The sequence below is a fragment of the Sesamum indicum genome, linkage group LG6 (assembly GCF_000512975.1).
Source record: "Sesamum indicum cultivar Zhongzhi No. 13 linkage group LG6, S_indicum_v1.0, whole genome shotgun sequence".
Taxonomy (NCBI): Eukaryota; Viridiplantae; Streptophyta; class Magnoliopsida; order Lamiales; family Pedaliaceae; genus Sesamum; species Sesamum indicum.
The window spans coordinates 1,953,538-1,979,090 of NC_026150.1; the positions used below are offsets into that span (position 1 = coordinate 1,953,538).

At 36.1% G+C, this 25,553-nt stretch overlaps 5 protein-coding genes across 10 annotated transcripts in view; 1 reads left to right on the forward strand and 4 right to left on the reverse strand.

The window, feature by feature from the left end:
* Positions 1-3,113, reverse strand: part of LOC105163368 (calcium-transporting ATPase 12, plasma membrane-type) — a 4,240-nt gene extending 1,127 nt beyond the window's left edge. Inside the window, exon 1 of the mRNA XM_020694839.1 lies at positions 6-3,113. Coding sequence (XP_020550498.1) covers positions 6-2,615 — 2,610 coding nt within the window. The 5' untranslated portion in view covers positions 2,616-3,113. The remainder of the gene's footprint in view (positions 1-5) is intronic.
* On the reverse strand, positions 5,138-11,061 carry LOC105163316 (calmodulin). Of its 4 annotated transcripts, none has more exons than XM_020694732.1 (5): positions 10,738-11,061; positions 10,461-10,618; positions 10,092-10,169; positions 6,034-6,171; positions 5,138-5,926 (listed from the first exon to the last, which is right to left on the reverse strand). In XM_020694732.1, the coding sequence occupies exons 1-5, from the start codon at positions 10,811-10,813 to the stop codon at positions 5,774-5,776; spliced, it is 603 nt and encodes a 200-aa protein (XP_020550391.1). In that variant the 5' UTR covers positions 10,814-11,061; the 3' UTR covers positions 5,138-5,773. The 4 variants fall into 4 exon arrangements, with proteins under 4 accessions (XP_020550391.1, XP_020550392.1, XP_011079925.1 ...); XM_020694733.1 differs by having other exon boundaries at positions 5,138-5,907; positions 10,738-11,054; XM_011081623.2 differs by lacking the exons at positions 5,138-5,926; positions 6,034-6,171 and adding an exon at positions 9,456-9,718 and having other exon boundaries at positions 10,738-11,030.
* On the reverse strand, positions 6,038-9,425 carry LOC105163317. 2 transcript variants are annotated; one of them, XM_020694731.1, is made up of 2 exons: positions 6,404-9,425; positions 6,038-6,171 (listed from the first exon to the last, which is right to left on the reverse strand). In XM_020694731.1, exon 1 carries the CDS (start codon positions 9,160-9,162, stop codon positions 8,506-8,508), a length of 657 nt encoding a protein of 218 aa, XP_020550390.1. In that variant the 5' UTR covers positions 9,163-9,425; the 3' UTR covers positions 6,038-6,171; positions 6,404-8,505. The 2 variants fall into 2 exon arrangements, with proteins under 2 accessions (XP_020550390.1, XP_011079926.1); XM_011081624.2 differs by having other exon boundaries at positions 6,040-6,171; positions 8,402-9,425.
* Positions 12,693-20,526, forward strand: LOC105163319 (peptidyl-prolyl cis-trans isomerase CYP63). Its single transcript, XM_011081625.2, has 14 exons — positions 12,693-12,854; positions 14,323-14,418; positions 14,509-14,563; positions 15,784-15,872; positions 16,488-16,512; positions 16,620-16,658; positions 16,746-16,863; positions 17,007-17,167; positions 17,250-17,610; positions 17,929-18,077; positions 18,227-18,434; positions 18,632-18,988; positions 19,688-19,771; positions 19,960-20,526. The coding sequence occupies exons 2-14, from the start codon at positions 14,341-14,343 to the stop codon at positions 20,324-20,326; spliced, it is 2,091 nt and encodes a 696-aa protein (XP_011079927.1). The 5' UTR covers positions 12,693-12,854; positions 14,323-14,340; the 3' UTR covers positions 20,327-20,526.
* LOC105163320 (2-methyl-6-phytyl-1,4-hydroquinone methyltransferase, chloroplastic) lies at positions 20,829-23,527 on the reverse strand. Of its 2 annotated transcripts, XM_011081627.2 has the most exons (4): positions 23,287-23,527; positions 22,780-23,217; positions 21,842-22,148; positions 20,829-21,272 (listed from the first exon to the last, which is right to left on the reverse strand). In XM_011081627.2, the coding sequence occupies exons 1-4, from the start codon at positions 23,355-23,357 to the stop codon at positions 21,117-21,119; spliced, it is 972 nt and encodes a 323-aa protein (XP_011079929.1). In that variant the 5' UTR covers positions 23,358-23,527; the 3' UTR covers positions 20,829-21,116. The 2 variants fall into 2 exon arrangements, with proteins under 2 accessions (XP_011079929.1, XP_011079928.1); XM_011081626.2 differs by having other exon boundaries at positions 22,780-23,527.

Sequence of the window (25,553 nt, forward strand, 5' to 3'; positions counted from 1 at the left end):
ATGAGATTTACCCATAGCAACTGACCCCCTGTCAGGGGAACATCGCCAGCAGAAACTGCTGCGATGAAGTTGATGACCAGAGCTGCCACGTTAACCGTGAGCTGAAATTGGATGAATTTCTGGATGTTGTTGTAAACGCATCGTCCCCAACGTAGAACTGTAGCCACGGAGGAGAAATCATCATCTAAAATTACGATATCTGAGCTCTCTTTTGCTACCTCGGTGCCCTGGATTCCCATAGAGAGGCCTACATCGGCTTCTTTCAGTGCAGGGGCATCGTTCGTTCCATCTCCAGTTACCGCCACTACGTGCCCTTTCTGTTTTAGACACTGTACCATTAAAAGCTTGTCTAAAGGGGATGATCTTGCCATGACACGAATAGTATCAACCTTAAGCATTCTTTCTTCAGGTGTGTAGTTTCTGAACTCTACGCCTTCAATTACTTCCCCGGTCACAACCTGCTGATTGTGTTCGAGTATTCCACATTCAGCAGCTATGGCCTTTGCAGTGAACACGTTGTCACCAGTGATCATCTTGACTTCAACCCCGGCAACTCTGCAGGATTGAATAGCTTTTCTTGCACCTGGTCTGCATGGATCCTTTATACCAACTATCCCAAGTAACGTCAAATCATGTTCACTTAGACTTTGTGAAATAGTAGTTTTATCATCTTCGTTTGATTTGGACTCTCCGGTTTCCACTTGCTTGTAAGCAAATGCAATGCATCGGAGGCTGCTTGCTGCCATACCCTGGATAATCTTTTCAAATTGGGATCTTGTCTCTTTGCTCATACTCTTTGTTCCTCCAGTAGTTTCATAGTAATAGGAACACATTGCTAGTACCATCTCCGCAGCTCCCTTCCAGTGTACATAATTAGAATTGTAAGCGTTGTTTCTGATCAAGACCCCGCTTCTTTTCTTCTCTGAGTTGAAAGTTTCGACGTGAAGAATGGTGTAATCTTGCTTCAGCTTGTCAATATCCATACCCAAATCTTGGACAGCCCAGCAGAGAATTGCCTTCTCAGTTGGGCTTCCAGAATACTCAACTACTGATCCTGATTTGGGCTTATAGATGCTACCTGTAGTATTGAAAGCAACTCCTTGGTGTAACAGTTCTAGAATATCTTGAGAAATAACACGAGAAACGTCTTGTCCCGTTTCTTCATGACCTATGCAAAACTTGGTCACTTTCATCTGATTCAAAGTTAAAGTGCCCGTCTTGTCTGTGCAGATAACTGTTGCCGAGCCCATGGTTTCACAAGCCGAAAGCTTCCTCACCATCGCCTGATCAGCCATCATTCTCTTCATTGAGTAAGCAAGCGTTAGCGTGACGGCTAAAGGCAGGCCTTCAGGAATGGCCACAACCACTATGGTCACAGCAGCAGAAATGATTCTCAGCACTGAGTTAAAGATGTCATTCAGATCCTTATCGGTCCCGTTGAATTCTTGTAACCCATCTTCATCTTCAGTGTTGCCAGTGAAATAACGAGTCAGCATTACTACAAGGACTAAAGAAGCCACAGCAAGGCCTACTTTCCCGATTGAAGAAGTCAGTGTGTTCAGGCGCTCCTGCAACGGTGTCTGCTCGTTGGACTCACTTGTAATTGAGCTCATCATCTCGCCCCACGCAGTGTTCATTCCCACTGATATTACGAGCATTCTTGAGTATCCATCAGCCACCTTTGAGCCAGACAATAAGAATGGATTGTGCACTGAGTTTACCTCAACATGATCACTCTCCCCTGTCATGCTCGATTCATCTACGTGGAACGAGTGGCCATCGATGAATAGGCCATCAGCTGGGACATGATCTCCAATATTCAAGAAAACAACGTCTCCAACGACTGCATCAAAGATCGAGACCTTCTGCCTCCTGCCTTCCCGCACAACATCTATTTTAATGTCGTTGCTGATTTTAGACAGCTTGTCAAACTGCCTTTCTTGGCGGAAGTTGCTGGCTGCAGAAACAGCCACCACAATGAACACAGCCACGAAAATGCTGCCACCTTCATACCAGCCCTCTCGTGCACCGTGTTCTCTGATTCCAAAGGCTAGAGAAAGGGCAGCACAAGCCAAGAGGATGAGAATTGTGGTGTCCCTGAAAGCTTCGACCACGAAATGGATCAGCCCTTTTGGGGGCGGCTTCTGGTAAGTATTGGAGCCAAATGCCATGCGCCGTTTGCTTAAGTCCTCTTCGTCTCCATGGACTCCATTCTCCATATCGGTTTTGAGAAGCTCTGCTAAGGCTTTAACGCCACCAAACCCACGGAGCTCATCTAAGTTCTTGTTTTTGACCATTTCCGTGAGCTTTCTTTGGTCTATTTTAGCATACAGCCCTCTATTATCCCCAACTTCATGGAGATAACTAGAGACCGGCTCAATTTCAAGAACTCTGTGAGGAGAACTAGGAGAGGCTAATGCATTGAGCACCCGAGCATCCAACTTTCTATTCTTAGAAACAATGCGCTTCACCAAAGATAGCGACACATATATGACAATGCAAGCAACCCTCCATTTCTTTTGGGATTTTGTAAGAGTGGCAGTGCTGATACTAAGCAGCACGGACTGAATGTTACCGTAGTAAACATTTGAAGAATATTTGAGTTTGCTCGCCATTTTTTCCCTCTGAAACTAGCAAGAAACAAGGAATTCTTGAAAAGAAATGTCAAATATACTTATGCGGATAGCAGTCAACAGATAACCACAGAAAGGAGTTCACTCTAACGCCATAGCTCACAAGAGTTCTTATAGACAATCACCACGGAACTAAAGGAACTTTCCCGGAAGTTTCATTTACATGTGAATGCTGACACTTCAAACCTCGCAGCCATTGAAGGTCTCTGCTGCAGTAAGAAGCAGAGCATGAGGTAGCTTTGGTGATAGGGATGAATGAACAGATAATCTCTGCTTAGCATGCAAGTTTCTTCAGCTAAATTTCCAAACATCTTTGCTTTCAAGAAACCTTTTTGACAATTGATCATGAAGACAAAATCGTTAAGATCCTACAAACACAATAAAGTAGCAAACAGTGTTTTGTTTAATTGTTGATCAAACTTTTTAGGTGGTCTACTTTGATCTGTTCAGTGTTAGACCCAACATAGAGCTTGTTCGTTATAAACAATGGCTAGAGAGTACAACGTTAAAGTTCCGATGTGAACCTAATTCCAACTAGAATTTCTCTTATAGGAATCCTCTTTTTAAGGTGGCTTGTCCACCTGTCCAACCGCGTTTTCTTCTATTCACTTATTTAGATTTGTGTATTGAATATGCCAAAAGTCTAATGTTTTGCTCATCACTTTATTTTTTCTTTCTTGGTCGCTGAATCAGCAGAGCTTGGTTTCGTACATCAAAAGATGTCCCTTTTCTCTTCTTTTATGAATACTAATAATTTGTGGTACACGCGCGCCTGATTTTTATAAAAATAATTATGTAATATAAAATAAAAAAATAGACCAAAAAATGAAAAGACGCCAAAGAGGTACTTCCCTTTATTTATAATATAGATGTTTACTTTTACTATAATAGTGGAAAATGTGAGATTATACCCTGTTTGGCATTTGAAAAATTCAATTTTTTTGAGGCCATATTTGCTACAACACTAAGATACAAAAGCCCAAGAATTAACGTACTCCATTTGCATTTTTCCATCAGGAGTTATAATCTTCTTTTTCTTTGTCTCACTTCCTTGTTCTAACTTTGAAGAATTGTACCAGATGCATGCATCAGTGGTAGTAAATTGCAATCATTTTTTTTAAATTTAACGTAATTACAAATACATTCTTGTTATTTAAATATAAATACCCCTAATGTTTGATGAAATTATGTAATTCTTGAATAGAGGTATGAAATTATCAACTTTACCCTTATCGCATATATTTTTATTTTTTTAAAAATTTAGACGGGAAGAATGAAAAAATTATTAAAAAAATAACTATCCACTTAATCCATAAAAAATTAGAAATTTTTTAAAAAATAAATAAAATTGTAATTTTTAATCGACAAAGACATTTTGATCGGTTCACTACAAAACAGATGAAAATATGACAGATTGGGCTAATCATTAGATGATTATTAAAATCAAAGGGAGTATTGATTGTTTTCTAACCAACGAGATGATATTTATAATTACATCATACATCAGGATAGATCGTTGTAATTTACCCTAATTGTTATTGTACTTTCCATGTGATCAGTCGCTCCCATCAGACTATATAACAATCCTACATTCTGCAGTTCTCAATCAATTAATAAACTTCATTGCAAAAGTCCTGATTGCCGACTTTGCCGCCTTCTAATGCAGGCTTTTTGGACTTGAAATATGGAGCATTTCACTTCCTGAAAGCCATTCAGTCGGGCACGAGCTTGAATCCAAGAGCCCACATACAATCACACGCCCCCCACATGTCGCTATACTAACACTTAGGACACCTATAATAATTAATTAATATTGACAAATACATAAAAGAATAATAGTGTCTTGAATAGCTATGTCAACATTTAAAAGCAGAGTGAACGCCACTATTTACATTTCTTCCTTCGTCGGCAGGTCGCCTGATAGAGTGAGTTTTGCAACAACCACATCAACATGCATTTGGACAAACAAAACAAGAGAGTAGCCAAAGATTGACTTAAAGTTTCTTGAATGTTTATGTTTCCAAGTAATTGCAGTGATGAAAAATGATAGCGCAACATCTCTAGTAACAAGTAAAAACAAACAAGTGGATTCTCAAAACAACCCTTCACACCTTGAGCAAATGAACATTTCAGGTATATATATATTTATATATATGCAGCTTCCGTAATCCACTTGCGATTGCTAATTCAACTTCCCATTGCGTTAAGTATCATACATACCATTAAACTACCAAATAGAGATGGGACATAATGTATAATGAATCACCACGCACCATTGACTTTGTAAGTGAAAGATGACTAATACTTGTTGCAAGTGTATTTCCCAGGCATTCCAAGTTGGCATCATATTAAAAAAAACAACCAATAAGAAAGAGAAACATAGGGCGTCATTGCTTATAGGATTTATTCTCAGAACTCGCTTCTCAAGATATATCTTATGACAAAAGAATTATCATTTCGAAAAACAAAAACAAAAATAAAATCCCTTAAATTATTTTTCTTACTTATTCCAATTTTTCCAGAAAACTACATCAAAATATTTTTATAACATCTATAAAGTAAAAGCGAGATGACACTCAATTAGAAAATTGATATTTTTGTCATCAGCATTGTAAATGAAGAACAAAATCATGTACGGCCAGCACATTTTGTCCAAAAGTTATCACTAAGCATCTCACAAGTCAATTGACTTGCTATTAGTTATTATAATTCAATATAAATAGCTATCTCCGGTTTCGTACTTAGTTAAGCTGAAAAATAACATTGCCATTCACAAGAAGACAACTTCTAGGCTGTTAAGATCATGCTCATCTGTCCACCTATTCTTGGTTTTATTAATGGCAAGAGGAGCTCTACATGACTTGTGAAATTTGACCACATGCGATTAAAACAATATGAAGAAAGTGCTAGGCAATTTCCTGCAACAAACATGACGCCTCACGCTACATTATTATTAATGAAGTAGAGCATGGACTCCACAAGTCACAGAATGCAACTTCCTCTACTTTTCTAACCACTGTTCTTTCCATGAATATCTCAACAATTGCATGTGAAGTATGTGAATAACTAATTGAGTTGTTGACAGACTCATCCACCAAGGTTTCATTTATTACGTTGCAATTCATTATGCAAAAATAAGACTACGAAAAAATAAATAGAGCCTGTGGAAAGAGATGCAATATGGAGACCAATATTTTCCACTCCAAGGGAGTTATCGAATAAAAAGCGCAGTGGTTAGTCTTCGTCCTCTTCCTTTGTTTCCCCTTTTTCGCTCCTATAATCAAGGAATTGAACTGCAGACATAAACACACACTCAAACATCCGCGTCCTCAACCACGGAGGGAGGATGCAGCCAAACCAACTAAATAAATACAGTAGACCATCTAGAAATGATCCCTACCTGATAACAAAATTTCTTCCATCTTTGTTGCCAATCGACAAATTGGAAAAAAGTGCTCAAAAGGAAATCTGAATCTAAGGAAGCCAGGTCAGCAAGTGTAGTGTAAAAATGTTCTTGCAGGTCTTTCTTCAAGTTTACCTGTTCAAGGAAGAAAAATGTTCTCAGTAAGTAAAATAATGTACTCAAGAAAGCTCCAAAAGGTTGGTAAAACACATAGGTCGGTGACATTTTAATGTTAAATGCAATCAATTAGAAGTTTACATGGTAGACTTCTCATTCTGATCGAGACAATGAGAGACACAATAAGACTTTGGATGCAACCTAACAAAAATTGAAGAGACATTTGTGCTGTTTGAATCCAAAAGTTCACCTTCAGCGGATATGGTTCCACAAGTGTTGTATATGCATTAAGTGACATTTGAAGTCTAGGCTCATCTTCACATGGATTCCAGAGGTGAGCCTAAAGTCAAACCTACAACATAATACACATCTGCAGTGGCTCCAACAGCCCTTAGCATTAAAAACTTGTCAGTCACGTAAAGAAGTGTCCTATGAAGATCACAACCAAATGTGGAACTGACAGCACCCCCCCAACCACCCACAAAAACAAAAACAAAAACAAAAAATAAAAAATAAAAAAATAAAAAAAATAGAAAAAGAAAGCAGGCCTTATTAGGAATCAAAACAAGACCCCCAACCCCATGGTATAACTTCATCGATTTGCCAAACTGGAACTCTGTGCTGTAAGGTAGCACACAGCAGTTTTAAGTTTATAAGGTTTCCAATAAAACCCAGGACCTTCTCCCACATAAGGGGAGCATTGTTGCCACTCTAACAAATCGTTGGTGGCAATGCCAAACCTTACTAACAACCAAGTAATCCAAAGACTCTACTGTTTAGATAGACTAAGCATGTCACCAGTATAGCTTTCTTCTCTAGTGAAATGCATTATTTGGGGTTGGCAAATAAAGGTTAAGATTGTAGAAATCTTTTTAAGTTGATACAAGATAACTAGATAGAGTGGGATGTTGAGCATAATTACAAGTTTGGAATAGTAGACTACAAAAATTTGACAAACCATAAACAAGTTAGCCATTATATTCAGCAAGATTTCCTTATCAAGCTCGTTACGCATAGCTGATGATATGTCTGCATATACCGGGTGCACCAAATATTCTGTAAATAGAGACCAGATGTGATAATGTGACAATGGAGGGTTTTGAATTTTTGACATCACCATCTCACATTACAATCTCCAATGCAAGACTAGACAACTTTCAGTAGGATAAGAAATAAAATTTTGGCTAAGTTTGAAAATTTTATGTTCATCAATTCATCAACTATATAACTACCTTCAGTTACTTTGGGGTAGTTAGTGATGAGTCCTACGGCAATCACAACTTGATTTTGTGGATGTACTTAGGTACTACACATGTAAATCAATGGCTTTAGCAAGAATTATCCCTAACAATTTTATTTAGCCAAACCTAGCATGTAACACGATCATGGGCGAGATCATTATACTAGCATACTCTTCACTTTCCTCTCAATCAAATTCTGGCACCAATTTGAATGCCTAGTCATTAATGAGACATTGAGACCTGCAAACTTGATTTTACAGATAGCAATATTACATTTAATAAGAGAGCATAAGACACTGGTGAAACTGTTCAAGTTGCAAGTATTACACAAATTTGTTAATTGTCTTATACAACTGATCAAAACTGATCAAATATTCTAAAGCATTTCCTCTGTGTATTCTAGATGAGTTTATTTTTCCCTTCTAACTCTAATACAGATATATATTTCTTTCCCAATGTCAAATTAAATTTCCGACCTATGTTTCAAGAGTCATCTTGTTAAATTTGGCAAAAAACAGAAACTAATTCTTCAAGTTCTGTGGTTGTGGGGGTTGCAAATTTCAAACGCTCTCATGGTAAGTATTTCTTTAACTATAAATTTCAAACGTTGATGTAATGTTGGTGAGACCTCACACTCATGCATCGGTATACTGGTGCAGTTTACTATATGACCAAGACAACAAAGCAATACAAAGAACTAAGAAAATGCAATTCTAGTAGTCCAGTCCTTTGAAAGGACTACTTTGTCCCAAGTGACACATGTTTATGTCAAAGAATCACAGAAATGAAGTACTCAGGAGTACCTGAGCATAAAGAATGCTCTAAACCTAATATAGCAAGAGAATACATGCTGATTTAATTTTGTGTGTCATGACATATTATCTGGTTCAGGTTATTCTTATCAAGACATGTGAAAACCTCATAAGTTTGGAAACAACATTCTTAGACACCGTAACATAGTTCATCAAAAAGTGAAGTCAAAGAATAAAATGTTTAACAAAGCTCACATTTCAGTTGCAATCCACAACTGGAAGCCCGAGCAATGCTTCCGAAAAGCTCAATTCCCACAAACAAATTCAGTATCTTATACTCAAACTCGAAAATACCAATTTTAACTGCTGCTTTTCAAATAATCCTCAATGTTCATGTCCTCGGAACCAAATAAATCCCTGCCGCTAACAGTAGTAACCTCATATTTACCCCAAAACTCATCCCAAGACTTGTCTACTCCCCAAACCCCAGCCCCATGGCTTTTCTTATTCCCAAAACTCACCCCAGAAATCAATCTGAAAACCTCCTTCCGATCCACTACTTTCAAATCCAAACCACTCACTTCAATCCTGGCATTCTTGAACACCGGTCCGCACTTGTCCTTCGCAAAGACACCGCACCTTTCTCTTGCAGCTGCAAAACAAGCTTCCATTTCAATCTCCTCGCACTTGGCTCTTTCACTAAAGTCCTGTTCGGACGATAGACCCAGAAGAACTTTCCACCAAGGGGTTTTGCATTTTGTGGAAGCAGAAATGGAGCACCCAATTCGCGCCCCGGATTCGCATTGCGAGGTGAGTTGAGCTTTACAATTCTCGTATGCGGCGGCCCAGGCACGTGGGTTTTTGAATGCGAGGAGGTACGTACCAGTAGAGGGATGGTCCCTTGGGCCGGCTTTGACGGGCCCACGTAAGAGGGGTAGTGAATGGGGGAAGGGGATTAGGGTTGCGGAGGCGGAGTAGTCGTCGGAGTTTGGAGACGTTGGTGGGGCGCTGCCCATTGGGCGGTACTTGTGCTGAGCTTTATCTCGTTAAGGCTACTGCAACAGTATTTACCGCGGATTCCCAGCTTCACAGATTAGAGGGGAGGATCCACGCGGCTTCCAGATGGCACTCAAAAGCGCTTTTCTCGTCTTTTGCCTAAAGGCGTCAGTTTGATCTCTAACCTCGTTCTATTAAATTATATATATTCGGATGAATATCTAAATTAGAAAAATAAACTTACCTAAATTATTTTAAATGATTCATATGGAATAAATTTGAAATCCATCAAAATATAATTCAAATACTCAAAATTAATTCCAACAAGTTGGTCGGATTTATTATATTAAATTTCAAATCAATGTATGCACACACACAATATTAATATATTATATATTACGATGATAAATAATTATGTAAAAAAAAAAAAAGTGATTAATGCAGCGAAGCCATCATCATCCTCACAAATTCTTCATAGCTCACAACCCCATCTCCGTCCACATCAGCTTCTCTAATCATCTGTTCCGCTTCTTCATCACTCACTCTTTCTCCTAAATTTATCATCACATTTTTCAACTGCATATCCACACCCAATTAAACTAATTTTAAATTACATAATGACGGATAAAATTAAAAATTTATATATATTTTTTATACTAATATCAGTATTTTTCGTTCAAATCATAACGAAAGGGGTTTAGCTGTAAACATTAAGTTTTTGGAGACGGTGTAAATGTAATATTGAATTTTGAATTCTCATATGATGATTAAGTATAATTATTAAAATAAATTATTAAAATCACACATAAGTATAATTATGATTAACAAAAAAATAAATTATTAAAATCACACATAAGTATATATATATATATATATATAGTCCAATTTAAATATTATTTTTCGAGTATATAGTTCTACACTCTTTGGAATATAGTAAATGGTAATTTACCTCAATGGCCGATATGAATCCATCTTGATCCCGATCAAATACTTTGAAAGCTTCTTTAAGTTCCTCCCCCACATTTTCCTACAAAACCCATATCAATTCTAACATTATCATTTTTTTAAAATTATTTCATTATTTTATATATTTAAGTATCAAATATTTAGTTAAATACATTGATAATATATAGATTAAAAAAATACATATATAAAAATAAAATTATTGCAAGAATAAATATTACACTCAAATCTACAAATGAGCAATTGTAAAATCTTGGTTTTACTATTCGAGCAATGTCTGAAATTATCAAATTTTTATCGAAATTTCAAAATTTAGAATTAACTATTCTTAAAAAAAAAAAAACATAAAAAATACCTTCATCTTTCTTGCCATTATACCCAAGAACTCTTCAAAATCTACTGTACCATCACCATCACCATCAACCTCACTCACCATTTCTTGGATTTCCTCCATCGTCGGATGCTCATTCAAAGACTGCATCACCGACGTCAATTCCTCCACAGTAATCACCCCTTCATGTACGGTGAGATGAGATGAGATTCGAACTCAAAACCTCTTATTTTAATAAATTTTTTTAATGTAATATCGAATGATTATCTAACATAAAAGTTTAAACGGTTAAAAAACTGACCGTCGGAGTCTTTGTCGATGAGGGAGAAGGCTTCCCGGAACTCAGCAATCTGCTCCTCCGTCAACGAATCCGCCATTTGCCGACGGCAATTTCCAGTTCAGTGCTAGTGAACAATGACCCGATTTAACGCAAAGTTTGGAGTTATAAGGGTACAACATTTCCAAATTTTCCTAAGTAAATTAAATTAATGTTCGTAAAAGTCAAATCAGGGGAAGGGGAAAAAAGAAAAAAAATCAGTCTACATTGAAGACCGAAAATTCTCAAAGATTTTGGGTCTAAAATCAACGGTTGAATTGAATTGAAAGAGGACAGGAGGATGAGAAAAAAATTAATTAACCTAATCAAAGGGGTGGGAAAATAATCTAATATCAAAGATCATATGTGGTATGACTTTTACGTTGTTGGGTTTTGATTTTGAGTGTTTGTGGGGATACTTAACTATGTTTGTTGTCTATTCCGAGTCGTTTTAGAGGGCAAATCTGTAATACAAACAAATGTATATATACGTCTGAATTAATGAATTTAACTAGTAATGAATATTTTTAATGTATTTTAGTAATTATAAATTTAAAAAATTTGAAATACTTAAACTCTAAATATAAATGATGTTTGGTTGAATATGGAAGAATTTCGAACATTAAGCACTTATCAAACGTATTTTGCTACTATGAAATTTATACAACCTTTTTATCATACGATATTTCTAATTTGATTATCGGATGGTCATAATTGGGACATTCTTGGCATGATTTTTACAATTTTTTGTATTGGATATCTTATATTAGGAGAAATTTAAGTAAAGTTATATTGTACATGAGCATATTCACGTAATTTAATGTAAATAAATCAAAAATTATCTCACACATCAAGATTAACAAACTTTGACTTAGTAATTGAAAGTTCCAAGCTCATAATATTGTGGCTTTTGCTAGGAAAAAAAAAAAAGAAACATAAAATGGCCCATCATTCATAACATTTGAGACGAACATTGCACCTAAGTGAAAAGGATATATTTTATGCTACTTAAAAAAAAACAATATTACAAACATTAACATTAAACTCACGTGCATTAATTTAAAGGGATAATTACACTCCCCTCTCAGGAGCTTCGATATAATTATACGTAGATTTTCTGTAATTTGAAAGTTTACGTTCAATATATTTGAGGTTTACTTTCGTCTAACAAATAAGTTCCATTATTAGTTAAAATTCATCGAATTTGTTGATATTAACAAAAAAATTGAATGAGAACTAATATTTATGATTGACTAATTTTAAATTAATTTATTGTGGGCCAAATAATTTTTTCGAACTAAACTTCAATTATAACAGTAAAGATATACCTCATCATATGCATTAATGCGCGAAAATGTATGATGGTAATTTAATTGTAAAAAAAATTATTTGACCTCTTATAAGTCAATAATAAGTTAATTGAATAAATATATATATTTTTTTAAATTTTTTTGCTAACATCAACAAATTCAATGAATTTTGATGAATGGATGGGCTTATTTATTAGATGGACGCAAACCTCAGGGTGCTGATACAATTTTTCAAACCACAAAGGGTCTACATGTAATTACACTAAAATTTAGGAGAGAAAAATGTAATTATACCTATAAATAATTAAATAAATAAATCAATTGAAAATAAATATCAATTTTCATTTAATTTTTTAGTTAATGTCAACAAATTTAATGAATTTTGACTAATAATGGGACTTATTTATTAAATAAAAATAAATTTTAAAAATGCTAAATATAATTTTTTAAATTATAAAAAATTTATGTGTAATTACATTAAATTTTAGGGAACGTGAGTGTACTTATCCCTTATTCATATGTACAGTTCTGGGAGCAAAAATGAGCCCATGAGCTTGGGCTTGAGATGTTGGCCCAAACTGTATTTAACCAAGGAAGAAGCGCTTTTTTTACCGTTAGTTTGAACCACAAGCAGCGTAGAAAAATTTAGTAAAATAGCATAAAAGAGGAAAAAGAATCATTGCCATACAAAAATCTTCATATCGTGCACTTTGATTTATTTCTCAAGGCCGCCGACGGCTTAATTGGCTCTCAAGAAGCACTCTCTCTCACTCAAGAGTTTTCTTGCTCGAGGTATATGACCGTGGGTTTGTTCAGTCACTAGGGTTTAGGGTTTTATGATTCTGACTAGTTTAGTTTTCTGTCTTTTGGTGGTAATATATATATATATATATATATATATGTATTCTTTTTCATGTTTCATGCGTTGCATAGTTTGTTCGGTACTGATGTTGTCTGGGTTTTTATGTGCTTTTGTATTGTAGAATCGAGAATGTGGGTTTAAGGTTTTACGAAGGGATCTCTTTTCTTTTTCTCAAGATTTGAATTGATGTTAGAACCCGGTCAGGAATTATTAATATTTTTTTGTTGTGTTCCCTCCTTTTGAAATAGTAAAATATGACATTTGAATGTGGAGTTCAAATTCTATTGGAATTCAATGAATTATTGGGTTGTGAATTGGTTCAGTTTTTCTAATTTTATCTTTCTGAAGTCAGTGTCCCGGGGAAGATGGGACTCTGAGATGGAAAACTTCAGGGTTTTTGCCATCCTGCGATTTGTCATTTCATGTTATTGTAGCTGATAGAAGAAAGATTTCCTCCAATTCTAACTGAGTTTCCAAGCGAAGTGAAAACTTGTGACTAGCCATGAATGAAGGGTTTGGAACTTAGAGCTTGTAGGGTTTTAAATGTAGTTGTGTTCTGCTTTAAAGTCCTCTTTGACTTGGTGTTCAAGTTTTTCTATAACTTTAAGTTTCAACTGTGAATCAACAAAATATTTAATGTCATATGGCCATTATTTGCAATGGGGTCTATTAATCTATTAATCTTTTGACAGATTTGGTGTTTCAGTCACAGTGCATGCTTCACACTTTTTCAATAATTATCTTTGGTTTTCATGGTTGCTTTGGGATGTTTGTGTTCTGAATCAGGCTTTAGAATGTCAGAAGTTTCATTGGCTTGGGAGCCTATGACATTTTCATTCTTTATTCCTCAAACTTGGGAAAATTTTAGCAGCGTAAGCCATAAAGGGTGATAGACTTGGAGGATATCAATTTCTTGTGATCTAAAGTAGTAATGCTTTGCCTCTTGCTTTCTTTCTCTCTTTCTTTTTTTTTTTTTTTTTTTTTTGAAGAGTTTTTTCTTTTTTTTTTTTTTTTTTTTTTTTTTTTTGAAGAGAATGCTTTGCCTCTTGCTGACAGTCTTTCTTTTTAGTTGTTTTGGACAAACCAGATGGTCCTTCTTGTTGGCTGCAGTGCAGTTATTATTTTTGTTAAAGTCTGTATTTTTTAATCATTATTTTTTGCCATTTCTTCATTTCCATGTTAATTTGCATACTGTGGGAGCCAACTAACAGAACTCTGTCTCTGATATTACTTGATCTGGACTAGAACTTATGTCAAGCTTTTACATCTTGGTAGAATGATCCCTGACATGCATAGTTTCATGTTCATTTAATCCTATATGCAATCTTATAGTGTTGCAAAAGATTTTCCGGAGACCATCATTGATCATCCTTAGTTCTGATGTCTGTGCTATCTTAGCTTACCTCGCTGAATAATATGAAGTCGACGAAGAACCCATCAGTTTTCTTGGATGTTTCTATTGATAGTGATACCACTCAAAGAATTGTTATCGAGGTAATTGTCTTATGCAAAGCACCTTCAAACCGTTGAAATGTTTCAACACCACCCGGGTGTTTATAACTTACACGTTTCTGTATAATGCAGTTGTTTGCTGATGTTGTCCCTAAGACAGCTGAAAATTTCCGGGCACTCTGCACAGGTAGATTAAATTGCTGCTGAACTTTGCTTTGTTTGGAATATCAAATTCTTATTCTCATGACTGCATAATTTCAAGTTTCCCTGTAATTGTGGATGATTACTCTAAGTCTTAAGCTACCTATTTGGAATAAATTGCTGATAGTTTCAACTGTATCATGTGGTTGATTTACGCAGGTACTTGATTCTTCGTCCAGTCCTTTAGTTGTTAAATGCAGAAATAGGTTGGATTAATATGGATGAAATCATTCTGGGAATACATTTGTTACATTGTTAACTGTATCATGTTGTTAATGCGTACAATTAATTGATAAAGCTTTTTCGTTCTTCATCAAGTCCCTTTACTTTTCCACTATGTCCAGAATTAAGTTGGATTAAGACGGAAGAATTCATTTTCCTGTCACATTCTGAACTTCTAAATTTAACACAGTTGCAGATAGCTGAAGCACAGTTCATATTTCTCTCGCTAGGATTGATTTTGCAAGAAGCCTGAGTTATTGAATGGTGGAATTACCAATATATTTACTTTTGTTTTCTGCAATTTTGCAGATGGCCTTACTTGTTTCTTATAGTGAATGTGTTATGCATTGATCATCTTCGTATTTTAACTTAGCTGAAGAGACTCAATATTATTGAATGATTGTAACATATATGCATGAATGATGATTATTTAAATAAAATTAAAGGAAAGGGGGCCGGGAGGCTGGAAACACAAAGATTGTGTGTGTGATTGTTTGTAAATGCATATGCTTTTACTATGACCCACTGCATTTTGTGTTCTAGTATCCTGAAACATCAGTGGGTGATGCTTCCTTTTCTGTTAAATTTTCATATTTAGGTACAATGTTAACTCTTGCTAGTTCGGAATTTTTTTCTCATTCTAGTGTATCCTTTTTGGATCGTTTAATTTATCTCTTTCACAGTTTGATATTTGTGCTTTTTTATATATTATGTATACATATTCCATGTGTTTTTTTGGGTTGATAATGCATAAGAGTATTGTTCAGATAATTTGTGAAAGATCTAATTCTTGTGAACACGGAAGTGTGTTCTTGCTCTTATCTCTACCGTCAGTTTGTTTCTCTTACTCTGTTGTAATTTATATGAATGAAATGTCTCGGAGTCCGGTTGAAAAATTCTCTGGTGGACAGTTATTTCAGGAGTCTATCTGAATAAGTCTTTGGTTTGACTGTCTCTTCAGTGGTATTCCATTTCTTCTTGCAGGTGAGAAAGGTGTTGGATCCTTGACAGGCAAACCTCTGCACTACAAGGGCTCCACGTTTCATCGCATAATAAAAGGATTTATGGCTCAAGTATGCTTCTTATGTGCTTAAAAAATAATCTTTGCAAAGACGAAAATCTTGAGTTGCTGCTTAATTTTCATGCAAGTGTTGTTCGTTTCTTATATCATGTTAATAGCTAACTCTATTTGTTGAAAGAGGACTAGGATAGTCCATCTTCCTGTCTCTCTCTTCCTCTTGCTGACCCTGACTCTTTATGGTAGACCTCAATAGGCTCATATGTTGGTGTCATGCTTTAGGCATATTGTTTGATGTTTGACTAATGTGTGGCTGGTTTAAGTTCTCCCATTTTTTATTGTATCATTTCTACTGAGGCAAACTTTTACAATTGTGGACAGCAGCTGCTTGGTTGTTGTTATCCAAGCTTGCCCAACCTTTGAATAGCATGTAGAAAGATGGAATTTGTACTACATCACTATGGCTTTGAATTATGCAATTTTCTTTTGACAAACTAGATCAAAAGAAAATTCATGGCACATGTCTTGTCATTGTTACTCCTAGAAGTATCTAACTGGAGTATTTGGATGGGGGTTCTTTATCTTTTTATTGCCATTCTTCAATTTCATCATGCATACAGAAGAGAATTTTGGAAAGCTAATCTAATTTATGGTCTGTTTTCATCTGTAGGGTGGTGACTTTTCAAAAGGAAATGGTATGCTTTTCTTCTTCCAGATCTCGTACTTTCAAATGGCAGATGCTCGATGTAACTTCCATCTTCATGCTCAGACTCGTAAGACACAACCTTTTAATCGTTTGCAGGCACTGGTGGTGAAAGTATTTATGGAGGGAAATTTGCTGGTATGTTTTTCTGTGTGATTGAGCCCTCCTGACCTGATAGTAGTTTATTTTATCAATTAAATACACATTCACATTCTTTCTTTACAGATGAAAACTTCAAGTTGGATCATAGTGGGCCTGGTTTTCTCTCTATGGCCAATGGTGGACCAAACACCAATGGATCTCAGTTCTTTATAACTTTTAAACGGCAACCTCATCTTGATGGGTATTCAATTTTACTCAGAGTTTGTTAGATGTTATTTATTTGATTTCATATGTTTATTTTATTTTTAACTCCACATTTGTTGTGATTGTGAAAAAGGTCTTATGTTGTTATTATTATTGTTATTAATTTTCTTTTGGTGGCAGAAAACATGTTGTTTTTGGGAAGGTTGTGAAGGGAATGGACGTTGTAAAGAAAATGGAGCAGTTAGGAACAGCTGATGGGAGACCAGCTGGAGTTGTAAAAATTGTAGATTGTGGTGAGATGTCCAAGGCGAAATTACAAAATTCAGTTGAAGCTCAGAAAGGTTGCAATTATGAGATGGAAAAAGTTGTTTCTGTATCTTTAGCCAATTTTGTTTTGACATTTCTGCTTATGCACTGTTTCAGATAAGAAGAAAAAAGCAGCAAAAAGCAATCCATCTAATGATGGTTCCGATGGTCAGGCCAAAGGCAAGCAGAAAGCATCTGTGAAGGATAAGAGGAGAAAGAGGAGCTACTCTTCATCTGATTCTTACAGCTCTGAGTCTGATTCGGACTCATATTCATCAGAGACTGATTCATATTCAGACTCTGATTCAGATTCTTCCTCAGAATCTTATTCTTCAACTTCATCTAGTGATGGTAGACGAAGGAAGAAAAGGAAATTGACGAAGAAGGGAAGGCATCAATATGGGAGAAAAAAGAGGGGTGGTCAAAGGGAGAAGCGGAGAGCTCAGCGTGATAGAAGATCAAGGCGAAAGTCTAAGAGGTCTTTCTCTATACTGTCAATATCAATTTTTTGTCTCATCTGCATATAGTGCTTTCACCAGCTTGATGTGCACATCCCACTAATGTATTTCATTGTCTCTTGGAATATAAAATTCTTATTTTAGCCTCTAGATGTTTGGCAAAATACATGTGATTGGTAAAAAGATCTTAAAAATTTTGATACAAGAGTGTTACCTGTCCTTATGATTCTGGAACCAACATTTTGGTTTGTCTTGAAGCTACCTGAACTGTCTTTGAACAACTTATTGTAAATTACATCCTCATTTGCTATATTTTTGTTTTGAAATTTGATTTTTAGGAACTCAGGAAGTTCTTCTGATAGTGATAGTAGTGGGAGCAGTAGTAGCGGAAGCAGCAGTTCTGATGATGAAAATGTGCGAAGGAGCAAATCTTCGCGGAAAACCAATCCATCAAGTAAAGAAGATAAGAAGCCAGCACAAAGTCTTGGTATTTTATCCTTTGATGCTCTACTTGTAGATATGCATTTCATTGTTTCTTCTCAACGACTAGGATGATAATCAGGAGTGATGTATTTTTTATTTTAATTAAGCTTTACTGTATCTGACGTGTTATTTATTGTGATGGGAAATCTAAAGGGAAGGAGAAGAAGTCATTAGTTCCTCTCTCCGAATTTACGGAGCAGCAGAAGCGAGATGATAGAAAACACAGTGGGGATGACTCATCGCGTGAAGAGGGTGAATTTTCTCAAAAGAATGATGGCCATATAAATAATGGCCAGGGACGTATCACTAGTAATCAAGCTGCCGCTCTACTGAATCAGTCTGATAATTCAAGCAGATCAAGGTTTGTCCACTGGTTGTCTTTATTTTTGCACTACCTGCCTCAGATATTTGTTTCTACACCACTTTATTTTTATTTGTCTTTCCAACATCTGCATTCAAAGTATGACTTGATCTAATTGTTAATTTTTATTGTTTGAAATTATATAACTAGTGATCACCCATGGTGCTTAGACAAGTTATTGATTTTTTTGCTAGCAGGAGTCTGACACCAAGTTCTGGTGGGAGGCCAAGAACTAGTCCTCGGAGCAGTCCAAGTAGAAGTCCCAGAGTTCAAGAGAGTGGTAAAATTCCTAAAGCATCTGGTGAGCAAGTTGAGAAAAAGCCTTCAAGGAGTCCTGTCAGAAGTCCCCCAAGTAAGGACCCTCTGCCTTCTAGTCATGGTCGGGATTTGTCTCGAAGCCGCTCTCCAGGTGGTACTCAGAAGCGCATTAGAAAAGGTCGGGGTTTCACTGAACGATATGCATTTGTTAGAAAATATCGCACACCATCTCCAGAACGTTCACCTGATAGATCTTATCGTTACGGTGGAAGAAACATTCAGAGGAACCAAGACAGGTAGTGTCTGATGCCTGCTTCTAAGTCTGATTTGCTCTTTGTTATTTATTAAGCATGTTCCTCTTGCTTTTAGCAGCTCCTTTTGGTATGTCGCTAAAACTGGTCACTGTCAGAAGACCTGAATGATGCCTAGATACATGAGAAATGTTGGTTCCTAAATTATGAGAAACATGCGCGGACTCTGTAATCCAATTTTTCCCCCATTGCATGTAGTCATTGTGAAGTTAGCAATAATTGAATTCTGTAAGCTTGTGTTTCTGCTTCCAAAAATTGAATATGTTGATGCCTTGTCCATGTAATTCAGGATTGCCAAATCACGTCTATAAGTTTGTAAAGAGATTGTGTTCCAACTCATTGTACCCCTTCAGAACCTCATTCTCAAAATTACCAGCAATGTATGTTGTTTTTGCATTCCAAGCAGAGGATTGTTGCAGGAGTTTGGACTTTTAAGTTACTTCACGTAATGCCCCCTATTTTCCACCTTGAGTTGACTGTGATCTGATGATATGATCTAGGATTTCTATCCACTCCACCCCCAATTTTCACCACAAGCGAATGCTTGAAATCTATGTGGGAAGTGTTGAGTTTTCACGAAACGGGAGAGCGCAGACAAGTTGTGACGTCTATAAGCGCCTTTGTGTATTCATTGATATTAATGTTCACATAAGATGTCAACTTTGCTAATTATGAATTTTCTAGGTATTCAAGCTACAGAAGCAAATTCGAACGCTCACCACAAAGACGCTACTGGAGTCCTCCAAGAAGAGGAAGGAGCCCACCCAGGTCTATGCCTCTGCTTTTCTCTTTCATAACCTCCTTCAATGATATTGCCCAGCATATTCTTGTGTGTCTTAATTATGCTCTATGAAACTCCCGGAATCCTTGTTACCTAACCTCTATGGATCGTTGAGATGTGCTTCTTACTGGTCTTGTCATAAATGAGATGTTAATTTGTAGCACGCTTGTGATAGATATGAACGCAAGAGGAGTCGGAGCAGGTCAGTTTCTCGAAGCCCTGGATCCTACCGTGGTCGGGGTAGGCGCTATAGCAGAAGCCCTGTGCGCAGTCCTAGTCCCACAGATAGGCGCCCAGTGCTCAGCGACAGATTGAAATCTCGTCTTGGCCCACAGAAGGATGATGAGCCAGCTCGAGGACGGTCTATTTCACGCTCCAGGAGCCACAGTTCATCTCAATCTAGATCGGCTGACGCTGCTTCCAGAAAGCAAGCAAGAAAACGTTCATCACCTCCCAGAAGTTCCCCATCCAGTCCCCCTTCCAGTGGCCAACGGGGCTTAGTATCATATGAAGACGTGAGTCCAGATAATGGTTTAAATTAGCCACTTATCATTGTTGTTTGTAGGTGTGAAGCACGAAATCTTGAGTTGGATCTTTGGTTTCTGTTGTAATACTAGTGAGATATTTCTGTTTTGTGCTTCCCAAACTTAGCATTCAATTCTCGGATGTTCCTTGGTACTGGACGAGACTGTGCATCCAACTTCAGTTATCCATCTCTAGTTTTCCAAATTCTCCTGTCAAACCATCATCTGTGACACCAGAATATTCAGGATATGTTATTTTTACTGATTTTCACTCTGGGTGAAGAATGACGAAGCTCGCAAAACAGACAAGGAAAGATATGGTGGCTGTAGAAACAAACCCACTGTACTGAATTTTTGGAATAAGTGTTATGGTTATTTCTTGTCAACGAAAGAAATATTCCAAATGTTTTTGAGCTCTACTGCACCATAATTCGTAAAGTTATTAGCCACGATTCTCTCCCACAAGCCATAGTGGGCTTAGGAGGAATCATGGTACCCAAATAAAAAACCCTCATGAGAATGGTAAGCAATGTGAATCTTTGGAATAGTGCAGATGGCGACCAGTATACTTTCTTTTTTACAGGACAAAGCACCGAAAAAGATTGATCATATTCCAGGTGAAAACTGGTCTAGCCATGTTTGAACTTTGAACAACCAAGTACAGAGCTTGATTCTTGGCTGGAAAACTACAAGGACGCTTGCCTATTGATCCACACACTAAATTGAGACAACTACTGGAAAATGTCACTCCGACCGAAGAGAAGACAGTAAACAGCTCCGATAGGGAGAAGATCCATGATGCATCACCCTATATAGGTTGACCTTTTGGAACAATTTGATCTTTGATCCACATGTAAATTGGAACCAACACGTAGTAAGTTGCTGCCATGGCACCAAGAAGGAAGCGAGCAAGAAACACAAATCGGTTTACAGGTTTCGATACATCCTCTGCCTTAGGACCAAGCTGCCAAAAAAAAAATGTCAGAAGAATGTTACTTTTTTTTTTTTTTGATAATTCATGTTACTTCAATTATTCGACGACAAAATATAACTCTAGCATACAAATGAGAGAGAAATATTCGTCATAATAACTAGAGTTGTAAGTACCACATGGTCATTAATTATCATGAATATATGTTTACTAAGAGCTTCGTTCTTTGTAACACCCCCAATCCCTTCAACATAAACTCCCACAGTAACTAACATTATCCTAGATTACACTCGTAGACAAATCCATGGAAAACCGTTAGATATATGCTTACAGTTCCAAGGAGACCACAACAGGAAGAACTCAATAATTTTATCAAAAAGAAACCAAAAACGCTGCTTGTTTATTATTTCCAGGAAAATCTTAATGCATATATTGGAGATTTTGCTCACAAAACAATGATCAAGAATTCAGATTCAAAAATTTTAGGTGGACAAGCAGGTGACAAAAAAGTTGATTTTAAGCAAGTTTATCAAAGGTTGCATGAAGGTACAAAGTAAAATGATGAATTTACTTGATACTTAGAAGAACAATCAGAAAATTACCTGCAAAGGTGAGTCCCCAGATGCAGGTTTTACACCAGTGACAGAGCATCCCATGATCAGCCCATGTCTGCGAACCCCACGATACCATTTTGGACCAATCCTTTTAAGTTGGACATCCTTGAATCCTGCCTTTGTAAACCACTCAATGTACTCTTCCTCCTTTGGGAAGAGCATCCACACATCTGCAAAGAAACGAGATAACCAAAATGTTGGATACACAGGACCAATTAGACAGGCCTTTCCCCCAAGTCTCAGAACCCTGTAAGCTTCCCTGATTCCACGTTGCGGGTCTGGCCAGTACTCAATACTGAGAAGATACACAAAGTCATGAAAACTTCCACAAGATTTACCAAAAAGTAACTGTCCATGACATGTTAGCAGCTTATTGTGCATGAGTTTTGAAAATACTTGCACCTACCAATTCCCTGACAGGTTCTAAAAACAGTAAAATGTCTGAAACTAATCAACAGAAGTATTTATAGAACAATACAGGCAATTCACAATGTTGAGTTCAACTTGGAGTCGTTCCCACTTTCGCTTCAAGTATCACTTTCAATATGCAAAAAGTTACCCAAAAAAAAAAACAAGAGAAAAGGAAACAAGGTGCAAAGTCATAACTATATACTGCTGAAGTGGACTTGATAAACTATTTCACAGTTAAAAGGAGAATAATAAAGCTTAAACTCTCCAGCAAAGGCACACTGACTCAGTAAGATAATGAGCCCAACAGCTAAGCAATAGAACTGGACAAACATTGTGTGGTACAGATATCAGAAACAAAACCTCATTCAACTACAAAGCAAGCAATAAGAAAACATGATTCAGGCAAACCATCAAACACCATGCTTCAATCCCACTTCACACTTTTGAGGCAATCAAAGAAACCTAGAAACAAGGTTAGAAATGCAACAATGAGCACATAACATTCAAGAATATACCTCCCAGCTGAAACATATCTATCAGCATAATCAGTGGGGAACGGGAGGTCCTCAGCATCCCCCTCAATTATCTTGCATTCCTTCAAGGGCTCCTTCTTCTTAGCCTTGGCAAGCTGATGTGGGGACTGATCAAGAATGGTTACATTCTTGGCATCCACATGCTTAACTATCCCCAAAGTGGTGAACCCTGTGCCTCCACCAACATCCACAACAGTCAATTTCCTATTATTCAAATCAGCTGGCTCCAACGCCTCGTCCCTCATATCCTCAGTCCAATGCCCAGGGTTTATCACATGATCATAAACAATTGAAAGGAACCGATAAAACCAAAACGCCTCTTTCTTGTGCTGTATGAATCTTGGCTGTGAAGCTGGTCTAGAAGCTGAAAGACTGCAATTTGTAATGAGGGTTTTGTTCTTTCCAGGCCTAGCAGAAATCCTGCCACATGAAACTGAAGTTAACTTGGGGAAATGCTTGCCATGAAAATCTGAACCAAGAAAACCTAACCCTTTTGGGGTTGGGGCAATCCCTCTAAAGAGAGTGATGTTTTCAGCTCCATTCAGCATTGCCGAAGCCATTAAACAGCCGAATTGCAGGAACCCGCAAGCCAAAAGACTGAGCTTTGGGGTAATTTCCTTGAATTTGAAGCGCCCACGAAGAAAACAGAGGTGGAAACTCTCTAGTCCTAATCTTGCTATCAAACTGTATCGAAGTACTGGAGGAGGTTTGTGGACCTAGACGAGCAGTCAAGAACCACAGGTCCGTGACGCTGGAAGTACTTCAGCCACATAATTAATTGACAAAAATCGAAATTAAAATTATATATAATTTATTTTCAAATTAAATATATTTCACATTACTGAACTACGTATAATCTTAGAAGTGCCAAAGTACTCGAGCTCGCAAGCTGGCTCTATTTGGAGCCCAACTCGAGCCTCTAATGAGCTTGAAGTTCGAACTCAAACTTTTATTGATAAACTCACGAGCTTTTTAACTTTTTCTTTTTATTGAGAATCCCATGACCCTTTGGTAGATCCAAACTCAAAAATGTTCCTAGGCTTCTTATTTGGATGGCTCAAGCCCACTAAACTCCCTTAGCCCATTTGTTGCACCCAGCCTATCGACTCCACCCACTTAACTGATCCGATAGGTTTTATACTTATGCATAATAACCCTAAACGTAATTCATTATGCCCCTCATTTCTTTCACAACCTTTTCTCTGGCTTCTTCTCCCTTGCTTCTCCTCTCATTAATTCTCATGGCCTTGGAAATCCTTCTCCACCGCCTCTCTTTTCCTCCGTCTTCAATGTTGTACCTTTATAAAAGCCTTCCATGGCTTCTGGTTTTTCAAGTAACAGATTAAGAAATCATTTCTCCTCATTTTTTTGATACGTTCTTCGTGAACCTTTCTTTATGTAAGAAACCTTTGTGGTTCAAGTGAGTCTGTGTGGCCTAGGTATCTTATTGTTATTTGGATTTTGAGCAACTGTGAGAGGTTGCCGGTCTTTGTGGCCATGGGCTTTTCCACTATGGATCTATAATATTGTTGTTAGATCTGTAAATATATTCTATATATTATTTAAGATTTGTTTATATTTTATTGTATATTGGTTTGTAATGTTAAGGTTTTTCGTAACCCATTTTTTCTTGTATAGTTGAGCTAGGAATCTATTTCTTTGGGCTCACTACTGAAGGGTTTATACCCAATATTTTTCTTTATATATATTTTTTTTATAAATTTAAGTCCATATTCAATATTATATCTATTTTATATTAAAAAATTAATCATTTATTATAATTATTAAACAATATCATATATTTTAAATTTAGCTAATGATAAAAAGATAATATTTGTATTTATATATTTAATTTTTATATAAAACAAACTCAATCAACAAGTTCGTAAGTTCATTATTATTACTATATCTCTTATTTTATATTAATTTTTAATTTTTAAATTATCTAATAATTAAAGAAAAATAGGAATATGTCTTTGTTTCAAATAATTTGGACTTGTCAATATAATATAATAAAGAAATATTTTAAAATAATTTTTATTTTAATTAAATAAAAAAATAGAAAAGCTCGAGCTCAAGCCATAATTTTTTGCCGAACTCGAGTGTTTTACACCCCTAACATATATAATCGTATTTATCTGCTGAAGTATGAAAAACAACAAATTCTATCGATAAATAATTTGATATGAACAGAATAAAAATGCCCTTCTCATTTATTATTTATATTTTTTATTTTACTCCCTAAAATATATTTAAATTTATAAAAAAAAAATAATTTGTTGATATTCTTTTAATAGTATAATTTATTTTTAATTTGTTGATATTCTTTTAATAGTATAATTCCTTTTTACAAATTCAAAATTTGTGTGAACAACTATAGTTTCAAATTTTCAATCTCTCTCTACCAACACCTACATTAAGAAACAACAAAGTAAATGTGGTCCACACCAAGCTATAAAAATGTGACATATATAGTCAAAATCATCATATCCCAAATTCATATACTCCAAAGTTAAACGATGTAAACTAAGACACACTACAACAAATATAGTATTAATAATAAAATATTGAATAATAATTTTAAAAGTTATCATTAAAAATATATATTAATTGATAATTATTTATTCTTCCCACTGTATATAGAATGATCGGTCATAAGAATTGTATATAAAATTATAACTATAGATAATTAATAACATATTTATAGTCAACAACTTAGGGACAACTTAATACACAATCATTTGTCCCTAATTCTT